The sequence below is a fragment of the Bactrocera latifrons genome, unplaced genomic scaffold, assembly GCF_001853355.1.
Source record: "Bactrocera latifrons isolate USDA-ARS-PBARC rearing strain unplaced genomic scaffold, ASM185335v1 scaffold_36, whole genome shotgun sequence".
Lineage (NCBI taxonomy): Eukaryota > Metazoa > Arthropoda > Insecta > Diptera > Tephritidae > Bactrocera > Bactrocera latifrons.
Window position 1 is genome coordinate 1,627,608 of NW_017537001.1, and position 11,815 is coordinate 1,639,422.

The 11,815-nt window shown below is 35.4% G+C and overlaps 1 protein-coding gene across 1 annotated transcript in view; it reads left to right on the forward strand.

The window, feature by feature from the left end:
* The window catches only part of LOC108971780, a 24,514-nt gene extending 12,752 nt beyond the window's left edge, over positions 1-11,762 (forward strand). The window contains exons 3-6 of the mRNA XM_018938056.1: positions 9,584-9,757; positions 9,865-10,026; positions 11,213-11,410; positions 11,521-11,762. Coding sequence (XP_018793601.1) covers positions 9,584-9,757; positions 9,865-10,026; positions 11,213-11,410; positions 11,521-11,592 — 606 coding nt within the window. The 3' untranslated portion in view covers positions 11,593-11,762. The remainder of the gene's footprint in view (positions 1-9,583; positions 9,758-9,864; positions 10,027-11,212; positions 11,411-11,520) is intronic.
* Positions 11,763-11,815: the final 53 nt, after the last annotated feature.

The window sequence follows — 11,815 nt, forward strand, 5'->3', positions numbered from 1 at the left end:
GACTTTGCATGAAAGCTTTACGCTCTAAAAAATGCGATGAAAGCTCCATTTTTTATAAGTATTAATATTATATTTAAATATTTTTAATAATAACTTTTTTTTTTGTAAATGTACAGCATTTTTAATTTGCGTTGTTTATGTTGAGCAATTTKAACACATTTTCGTTGGTTTTGTGGTTTCAGCGTACATAGCCATTGGTGGAATGTTAGCGCAGAGAAATTTTTGTGGTTTTATGGCGTGCCCTTTCGCAATAAACTTCAATTTATGAATTGCTTTATTAATATTTTCCCTTTCAACAATATTTCCGTATTGTTTTTTTTTCGTGTGATTAATATGAATCACTTCTATTTTTTATGTTTATTTTTTATGATTAAAATTTCGTTAGAATTTCATGTAGGTTCTAAAAACTATTAACATTAAATTGGTTCTATAAGCTTTTATTTTGATTTACTTATTAAATAGAAAGAATACAGACATACATATATGTGTACATTTTGCTAAATTTCGTGGAATCGAAGAATTGCTGCTCATATGTTCGCGTATTTTTGGAACGTAGAATGAATGATGTTATGAGAAAATAACTAATTAACAAAACTAACTTTTAGAAACATAATTTTCAGTTATTTAAAAACAAATTTAATCATCATTAGTACAATTTCGATGACATATGTTGTCACTACCTCGAAAAAATGATTTGAATGCCAACAAGCTGTCAATTTGAATTGCGGCGACTTTTCAAGTACAAATTGGAATTTTTTCATAAGTTGGCAACGATAACTCAAAAAGTGTTGACATAAATAATTATAAAACCAAAATAACGACAGTTTTCATTGATTTGACCCCAACTTTCATTAAATTTGGCGTAACCGTTCATAATAAATAGACAGCATCTATGAAGACAAATGAGATATTTCAGTTTTTACTTCTTGCAGTTAATAAACCATTTAAATATGACACGATAGGAAATTTGTCGACATTGATGACAGAATTATGACATAACATTTTTCAAAATCGTGCTTCTATTAAAAATAAAATTGGTTTGCGTGCGTGACATAAGCCTTCCTAACCTGAGCTTGTCTAGTCACAATGAAACAATTACTGTTTTGACTCATTTCATTGTCAATAAAACACAAATAACGCTAATTGATGTAGAACAATCAACTAGTTAGCGATAATAACAATTCTCAACCAGAGTTATAGGCAGAAAACTGAACTGTACAGAAAACCATAAAACAACTTGTACCAATTTTTGGAGCAGAAATCATAGTTAGGTTGGGAAGCATTAATTATTCAGAAAACTGAAACAAAATACGAATTTCAGCTGCAACTCGTCATATACTATATTGAACTAGAAAGTTATACCATTCGATCAAATATGACCCGGACTCGGTCAATAAAATTGCGCGTTCCAAACGAATTGACAAAAAGTTTTCTCCTAGATTGCTACGTTCTTTTTTAATGTTCTCGTGAACTTCGATCTCCATATGTCAATTAGTYTGTCCGTTAACGAAAACATGGCAAAAGTTAAAAAAAAAAAGTGCTTGAAATCGTCGTTTTGGCTTTAGAGAGTTAGCTGAGACTCTCATAACCACTTATGGATCGACTCCAAAACTCCGGGTCAAATCTAAAGTCATAACAAAAGACCTGAGTCTTTTGCAAAAATTACATTGACTAGAGGTCGGAAAAGGGATGGTTGACAACGTGACTGAGGGTTGCAATTGCAAATTTTATCGGGTTTTTTTTTAACAATTTTTTTCTTATGATGATCAGATGAAATATTTTATTCGATTTTTTTATTATTACAAACATATACTATTGACAAACAAATTCTGAAATTTTTGGAAAAAAATATGTTTAACTCGGCCTTTGCGACGACTTTTCCGGTAACCCCTGGGTATACTAGTTATAAAGTAATCTGTAACTGGTCGACTTTACTGCAGTGTATTTATTATTCATTGAATGTATATATGCATTATGCATATTGTTAAGATAATATGATGATCTAACTGGCATGTTTTATTCTATTAAAAATAGCTAATTTATATTGCATTTAATGCCGGTTGCTTTAGAGTTTCAGTCGCAAATAACATAAATAACGAGTTTTTCAAATAATAGCATATTTTACATACTTAAAATTTATAAAATGTGTGCTTACAGCGTTTGCAACAAAACGAATAGTTTAGTTAATGATATGTAATTTACAAAACTTCGTGAATATTTTGCCACTTTTGAGYTTTAAAGTAGCAATATTTATTGCTCATAGCAAGTATAAACAGACAAACATGAGAGTAACTATACGACAACATACTTATAAATGTAAAGATCGCTCCTTGAACTTTTTGCTATTTTTTGCTGTTTTTGCTGTCACCACCTTTATCTCGCATCATTTTATCGCGCACTTATTCACTTAAGTCAACTACGCGACGTCACTGCTGACATCAATTCGCGATTGAGTTGAGTGTTTAATTGAATGATAAGGCATTGTATGTACAATCATCGCCTCTGTGTCTAATCTAGGCACATGCAAACTTTTAGATTAATTTAGCGGTTAACGCTCATGCTCTACGAATACCCTATTCGTTCGTGACTACTAAATTATTGCAGCACTATGAGAAAAAGGCAGAAATTAATAACAACGGTATTTTATCGCCTTTTGTAAAGCATCAAATATTGCATCGATAMAAATGTTTTCTTGAAGGCCTTTCAGAACAAACATATAAAATAGAAATGATGTGAAAATTATACTATATAAGGGAGGTTTCAATCCGATTAGCGAACAGTTTGGAATATCAATGAAATTCTTTATTTCTATGAAAATACATTCGATGCTATAATGTATGGAATCGATTTCTTTTGTATGGCCACCACGGGCACGCTTGCAGACGCTGAACCCGATTTTCAACGATTTTCAAGCATAAATTGGTCAAAAATGCTGCAATTTCACGTTCGATATTCGTACGAAATTCATCAATCGTCACTGGCTTGTTGGCATAGACCATAGACTTGACGTTGCCCCACGGGAGATATTATAACGGTTTCAAATCGCGCGACCGAGGCAGCCCATTGATTGGGCCATTTCCTGAGATAACACGTTCACCAAATGTGGTTTTAAATYATTCGCTATGTGGCGCCGTCCTGTTGGAACCACATRTTGTCCAAGTCCGTATCATTCAATTCGGGCCAATATATTCGGTTATCTTCATGGAAGAAGTACGGCCCAATGACGCCGTCGGCTCATAAACCAGCCCCAAGCTGTTATTTTTCCGGGATGCAATGCTGACTCATGCAGTACGTGTGGATTGCTGCCTGACCAACAACGCATATTTTACTTATTGACGAAGTCATTCAGCCAGAAATGAGCTAAAAACGAGTTTAGTCTGGTTTTAAAACGGCTTCAGTTCTTGCGTCAATTTGGTCTTGTAAGGATATAAGCCAAGATCTTTTCGGAAAATTCGTAACAACGGCTTCACAGAGATGCGCAACGCTTGAGAACGACGTGTGAGAAACTGATTTGGGTCTTTCTCAATTGATGCGTCAGCGGCAGCAATACTCTCGACACTACCAGCACTTCTTTGTTTCACTGGCACGGGAACATTTTATACTATGCCCGTGGATTATAATTTTTTCACTAGAAGCTCAATTGTTGAACCGAAACAAGACGATTTTGATGACTATAAATTGGACATAGCGCCCTTAAAGTTAAGGCCACTGACTCCGAATTTCGGAAGTAAATTTTAATAATTTCAACTCTCCGAATTTCGATATTAAATTTTAATAATTTAGACTCGTTGTTGGATCGCATATAGCTTTCCATGCTGAAATGGCGAACTGTAYTGAAGAGAAATGTCAAAAGAGCGGGAAAAGGTGTGGCGTCGTTTGCTGTTCCTATCGGTCTACTTTTGTAGCGCTTCTATTGAAAACCCCCTTATATCCAATAGGGACTAGATATTGGCGGTTCCGATAAGTGACACCTTTTTGGGAAGAAAAAAGAGAAGAAGTTTCCTTCTAGGTGTTTCYTTGCAATACGACGATCATCCTGATGCCTTGTTAAAAGCCATTTGTATAAATTAGAGCTGATAATTTTTATCTATGAATTGGCATATGATGAATAATTTATATTTATAAARCAATTAAAGATTGTTCAAGTGACAGATCATACAGTAGATTGTGAATAATTGCAATGTAAACTTATCCACATTCCATGCGAATGGCCAGAAGTATACTCAATAAAATATAATGTAGTATCGGTCATACCAAGAACTGAAACTCGTAGCTACTAACTATTGGCATACAACTATTCTACATGATCCAATCAAAGAGATAAACTATAAAAAATTTGGAAAGTTGGAAAATTTTTGTTCAAGTTTTGTATTATTTTCTCTCCATCAACTCTAACTTAAGGCTCTCAGACCACTGTACCAACTACCATTAAGGTAGGTAGGTCCGAAATGCTCCGAAGCAGAACGGCGTTATTGGCTTTGAGSTCGCTGACTGTGGCTTTTTTCCTTATTAGACATATTTCGAGGCCCGGAAACTGAAAAGGCGATGAGTTTGATGGGGTTAGTACCCTTAGCTCTATTTCAACCGATTTGAAGCGAGTCTGTTGGCCATTGTTCCGTTGTGCCATGTCATGTGCTTATTRTTCTCTCGTGATAATTTGTGCGGCTGYGTGATCTTTGTAGCCCAGAGTAAAAAAAAGTCGTCTGAACTACTTGCTAATGGCAAAGTCAATATCGCCGCAATTGTAGGTGTTCTAACTGGTTCAATAGGCTCGCACGTGGTGCGACTAAATATTTTGTCGGCCTCTTTTTGCAAAATCTGCATGGAGAAAAGCGAGGTGGAATCATTTAAGCAYTTTCTTCTCCATTGTTCAACTTTATCCTCACTAAGATAAATATGTATCTCGGTAGCCACACTGGCGGCGAACACAGGGAAGTGGGTACGATTGATATTTCGGCCTTTGTAAATTAGTCGTAAGCTCAAAACATTTCGTCGATCTATGARGAAATGGTGATACATTTTTAGGATTTTTTGGGTATCACCAAAGAGAAACGATCACAGCTGTCCGAGTGAAATCCATCGCTGCCTTTGACGCAAGAGTCAACCCTATGGCCTAACCTAAACAAAGAGTTGCAATTACTTTATAAATTTGGTCATCCCCTAATCCTGTTCGAACTAATATTCTAAAAGATGTTCCGATTATCCCTTCTCAAGCCCTGCAGATGAGTCGGAAAGCCATATCCGAACCAAAAACAYTAATTTTACTATTCTTCGCCAAAAGATAATGGGTGTAAATTTCGTGCCTCAATTGAAGTAGTTAACATTTACATAAATTTAAATAAGTGAACAAAGTTGTTGCCACAGACACTAAGGAATAAYAGTAAAATGCCAAAAGAAATTGCCCACACAATAATAATACATTGTATCACAAGTGAAAATTAAATAAAACGGCGTTTACATTTGAATGATTTGTGTTCGTAATTTTATTGCCATATTTACAGCGATTTAATGTTGACCTTGAGCGACATAAACCTCGTCAGCCACTGCCTTGGGCGTCAATAAAGCACACGCATGCATATTATTGCCTTCAAGCACTTTGTTGCCCGTAGTAATCGACTTAATGTCGCCATGTGTTGGCCTTTTCACAGCCCGCCACCCTTCACTGMCGACAACTGCCAGCTTCAAATTACACTCTAGTGTCTGTCGAACGCGTAGTTCCAGCACCTCCATGTGGTCCTTGTTTATATACGACACCCCACATAAAAAACGCCTGTGCATATTTACATTGATATGTGTGTGTATGTATGTAAGTATCTAAGTGAGTTTACATAAAAAGTCTGCTGAGTCACACAACTGCATACATACCTTTAATATATTTATATACATACATATCTCAAAAATTATCATAAATAAATGCGTCTTTGGCAATTTCTTCGCTTCTCCTCTATGCATTTCCACGGTAGTCGCCTCTAAATGGAAACTCCTACATGTAAGTCTTACCCACTAAAATATTTCTTGTGTCCACAAGCTCATCGTACTTTCTGCGAATACATAAAATGCTTGTTAATATGTAAATAGTTTCAGCGTATATGTGTGTATATGTAGTCCATATGCATGTATGTCGCCAGCTCGTCCGACACACTTAGCACTGGCAGCCAATGCCCTCGGTCTGCGTGTTTATTGTTGTCTTCGCCTCTCATTGTTGTATTTATTAACATCAGTAGAGGTATGCGTGTGCAGTGTTGCCACATGATTGAATTTTATTTGCAAAATGTATTTATCATATTAATTGAATTTTGAATTAATAATTAAGGAAGCGCTAAGTTCGGCTATAGCCGAATATTTCATATTCTTGGAATTTGAAAGAATAAAAGGCGGGGTAATTTCAGGTATATAAGGCTTATTAGTGATAAGGGCGTTAGAGCAAGTTTTCAGCCGATTTAATTCATTCTAAGCAAAAATATACAACGTTATTAGAAGAACACGGTCTCTCAATTTTATTAAGATAACTCACATATTGGCCGATATATGSGGAGCTAAGGGAAATATTGACCCGGATCAACCCATTTGTAAHACACAGATATACCACWATCAGGAAAGGATTCTCTCTGAATTTCAATTATATACCTCACAAATTGAACGCTATTYTCTGTAAAAAGTCAAAGATCCGCTGGTATCTGCATATTCGGTACTTGGGCTTGAACGGTTTTGGTTTGAATTGCATAACTTTTGTACAAATTGAACAATCAAAAATTAAATTATCGTGTGAAAAATTATTTTCAGTTTGACAAGACGTTTTCAGGATATTTTTCATGAGTTAYTTTCCAAAATAAGCATACTAACTTCGAACAAATTGTTCAGATCGGATCACTATAGCATACATTGTAGCCGCCACACAAAACCATTGATCCAAATCAAGTTCTTGTATGGAAACTTCAGTATTTGTGAAAGTTATTCTTGCTTCGGTTCAACCGATGTTAAYTGCTTTGCATGTTTTTTGACCTGATTTTTATTAACGAACTTTACTCGGCTTTCATTTCGGCTTTTGGTAAGCATTCAGTGGCCACACGCTTCTGACAGAAATGTATAATTAAATGTGTGTTGAGTTGAGAATTCTATAGAGATGTTTAGATTCTCTTCTGCTTCTCTTTTGCTAACACGGCAGTCTTTGAGCACTTTTCCATTCAGTTTTTTATGCTTCTCTTGGTAAGAGCTCGAGTGCTTGATGCCACTGAGAAAGAAAAACATTTTCCAGATAGTTTCAATAGTTTTATAGAGAATTCTTATAACATGAATCACCAGATATATTTATGTTATAGTATTCAATAATTTCAATGGAATCTGAAGGTGTTATGATCCAAATTATTCTTGTATAGAATTTGTAGATATTTGAAAATTAATCAATTGGTTATATAACGAAATATAGCTTACAAGGATTCCCAACAAATTTAACTTACTTACCTGACAACAATGTTGTTTTCGAAACAACAARCAATATTTTCATGAYCATGTTTTTTTTTYATGATCAATATTTCTATACACTCATGGTATAGTGGCTCAAGCACAAATTTACCGTTTAGTGAAATACACGACAATTTTCAGATTTTCAAGAATTATATATTCCCTTATATGATAATCACACTAAATAAACTACATATTAACGAATTAAGCCTACGGTTAAAAACTCAGGAACATAATCAAGGGATTCCGCTACATTACAGCCTTATTCATCTTATCTTGTACATCTGTACATCATCCATTTATTAAAGTTTATCTGACAGCAAGCAGCCTATTTGCAAATATGTATGTAAATATATATATGCGTGAATTTTTATTTCGCGCCATGACATCATTAAAGCTCTAAATCTGACATCAATTGAGAGTATGATCAAAAACCGTAACGAAACAGATACATTTAAGATGAAATGTATGTATATATGTATRTACTACTTATGAGCATCACGAGCATGAGTTCACTCACAAAAAATTTCTTCCATCWATCAGCAATCAATTAGTGTGTTGAAATGTTCTGCAAAATATTCAAATTGAAATATGGTGAATTTTCATGAATTGAAGTGTTCGGAGACTTCAATCAAAAAGTGATGTAGTCCGGTAATACCGCAGTTGAACTAACGTCTCTTAGAAAAAATTGTCAAAGTTATSTTATGAGAGGAAGAAGAATTTTTTTGTTAGAGTCCACATAGTGTTTAATTAGAGAAATTAGCACGCGAGAATTCTTTAAGTTAATATTTCTTGGAGATTTTTGGTTAAATCATCAAATATTTATCAAATATAAATTATAAAATTTTTTWGACAGATTTATATGACTGAGAAATCAATTTTTTTAACATAAGTTATAAGTTTCATCTATTCCAGGTTCTATGAGTTGAAACGATAAGCAATAACATCTGAATTTGACCCAGTCTGAGAAAAACAACAGGCGAGTCAATGCCAGCTTGTCATTGCTCAATCCGATTTTCGATACACTTTTATTGTTGGGATGGCCTTCTGGGCCTTCAGCGCATATCTCCAAGAGTCTATTGAGCGTTACCCGAAGAGGAGTTTCAGTTATATAAAACATAAAATAGTCACAGAGAGCGAATACGGGGAAGGTATAACTGTCGTTTCGTGTTTGGCCAAAGAATCGTCTTAGAGCGTGACGGCTCTTATTGTGGTGAAGAATTCATGTTTACACCTTGAACTTTGCAAGACTTTGACGTCGCTTTTTCGGTTTCTGCTCATTCTCGATCGCCGTTCACTAGATTATTGGACAGTTTCGAAGTCATATTATTTATAGACCCACGACTCCTCACCAGTAATAATGTGTTGAATAACCGTAGGATTCTCAGCTTCGTTTYCAAGCATCTCTTTTGCGACTTCTACTCGACGCTGTTTTTGCAAAAGATTCAGGTCTTTTGGTATCGATCTACCATTGGCACGCTTTATTTCCAAAATATTAGCAGAAATGTGTTGAGTCGGTTCAAAAGAGGGATTGAGATGCTCTGTTATCTTTATGATGTTAACTCGTCGATTTTTAAACACTGGTTCTTTAACTTTTTTGTTATTAGATCGTTATAAACAGAGCTTGATGGTCGCCACGCATTATACAATTTTTCGATGACTTCACAACCTTCACTTAATGCTTTGTGACTCYTAAATRCTAGTGTTCATGATATGCTGCTTCTTCTTTCTTTACTGGTGTAGATACCGCTTACGTGGCTATAGMMGAGTTAACAAAAGCGCGTCAGTCGATTCTTCTTTTCGCTATTTGACGCCAAACCGATATACCAAGTGCAGCCAGGTCCTTCGTGATCTCTCAAACGGAGTGAAGGTCTTCTTCTTTCTATGCTTCCTCTGGTGGGTACTGAATCGAAAACCTTAAAAGCTGGAGTGTTCTCTTCCATCCGGCGCTTTTGAATTGTTTGGAAGCGCTATAAAGCTTAATTTCTTGCAAAGCAGGCAGCGTTGTTATATTTTATTGACTATTCTTATTATTATATATTATTAATAAGGTTATTTTTTGTATATACACACGTTTATCCTGAACACTTTATTCAAACTATTTTTCTTTGTTTACTTTTAGCTCCTTGCCTTGGTGTTAATTGCGTTCGGCATTTATGTGCTCTCCTCCTACAGAGTCAATGAAGTCGGTTCTTTGGCCGCCTATGCCTATATATGTCTAGGTGTTGCCACAATACTTGTATCTTTGCTGGGATTCGTTGGTGCGGCCCGGGAAAGCGTTTGCTGTACAGTTACRGTATGTATGCCGGAATGCCTAAATGTATTTATCACCTCATCCATTTTCATGTCATTCATTCATTTTCACCTACGCCTATCCATTTAATAATTCCATTGTATTTGCAGTTTATCACTTTTCTTTGGATTTTGTTGATCTGCCAAATCGCAATCACTTTCCTTTTGGTGAAAGGTGAACAAACAGTAGCATCGCATCTCTCGAATAATTTGGATGTGGCTTGGGAAGAAGAACTGAACAGCCCTGGAGCAATGTCTCTGTATGAGACTTGGGTAAGTGTTTAACGATTTTACGAAATGCATAGAGTGGGGAAATATACATAAATTCATWTCCTAAACAATGAAAACCCATCTTGCGACTAGCGATGTTGAGACTTCGCTCCCAAGCTTTCATTTCAAAGTTGAACCAATAAAATTAACCCAAAAGCAGGAACTTATACATTTGAGGGTTATTTACCTTTAACATCTAATCAAATTTGACCTGGACTGGTCCATTTAAACTGCAGTGCATCGTTTTTTTATCGAATCATTTGAAACGTTAAACGTATCCTACGAAATCACTACTAAGGAATCGTTGAAAATTTTGCAGAAGTCTTCTGGAGAGTCTACTTTGTCACGATTCAAAGTATTTAAGCAATAAAGGTCGGGGACTCATCTTGYCTCATATCGTCCATCCAACTCCCTTAATAATGACGGCATCAAACATCTTCAAGAGACAGTGCTTTAAAATAGTCTTGTTGRCATCAAARGGATAGSAGAGGATCTCAGCATCTCTTATGTAGCGACCCAACACATTTCGGTTAATGTTTGGATATAATGGATGTCAATGAACGTGTCGTACCAAAAAACCTGAATCGTTTTGAAAAACGAAGTCGAGTAGAGGTCGCGAAATGGATGTAGCTGTGGACCCTACTTTCATCAAATGCATTGTTACTGGTGCTCCAAAAATTCGTTGAAGACACTGAAGTCCACCCTAGTCGAGGCTTATAATAAGCATATAAGAAAATTGGTTTAACTCTTGGCACGCATTTATTGGCTGAGGAGATTTTTTTTAAGGCGATAATAAAGATTTGTATTATAATATTGTATAGAAATTGTCAGTCCGGTTCAAATATGATCAAGTTGTATTATCACTTCCTCCTTCATATAAGTTGTTTATTCCACATTGATTTCAAGAAGGCCATAATAAAGATTTGTGTTACAATATATATAATATTAACATTCTGGTTGAAATTTGATCATTTCCACCTTCACTTTCGTTTGTTTACATTGATTCCGAGTAAATTATAAAACACATATTCTTTATTCGTTGCAATCTACGATTTTGGTTTAATGACATGGAATTCCCGATAAGGCTGATTGATGGTGCACTACCCTAAAATATTTATACACTATGCAATATACTTATAAATATTTTTAACATACTAAAACATTTTCGTTGTTTTTTTTATTTCGACAGCTCGGCTGTTGCGGTCGGGCCAGCCCACACGATTATATCGTCAATGATCGCATGCCGCCAATGACGTGCTTCAAGAATGGCGATAATACGAAGAGTGAAAATCTGATCGGCACCGGCTGTCGCATAATGTTTGAGAACTACTGGCTGAGCTTGTTGCGTGCCTTCAATATAATCGCTTGTGTGATGATTGGCTTGGAGGTGCGTTCTTACATACAAACACTCATACATAAATATACATATGTGTACTAATTTTGTTTTAGCCATCTATTCAAAAAAAAAAAAAATTCTTTTTTTTTGTATATTTGCAGTTATTGGTTAGCGTGATCTCGTGTTGCCTGTGCAAYAGCATACGCAATGATCATCGGCGCTCCTACTATTAACCTGACTAAGCGCCCAGTGTTGCCCGGCGTTAATGTTTATACGTAGATGCTTGTTACTCTGCTATTATTAAACAATAATATAAGAATAATTTTGAAATCGATGTCAGCTAAGTTGGTAATATTTATTTTACTGACTCTTTTCGAACAACTCTGCACCCAAAAAGTAAAAAAAAAAAAAAATAAATAAGAGCCCAGTGTTGCCCGGCGTTAATGTTTATACGTA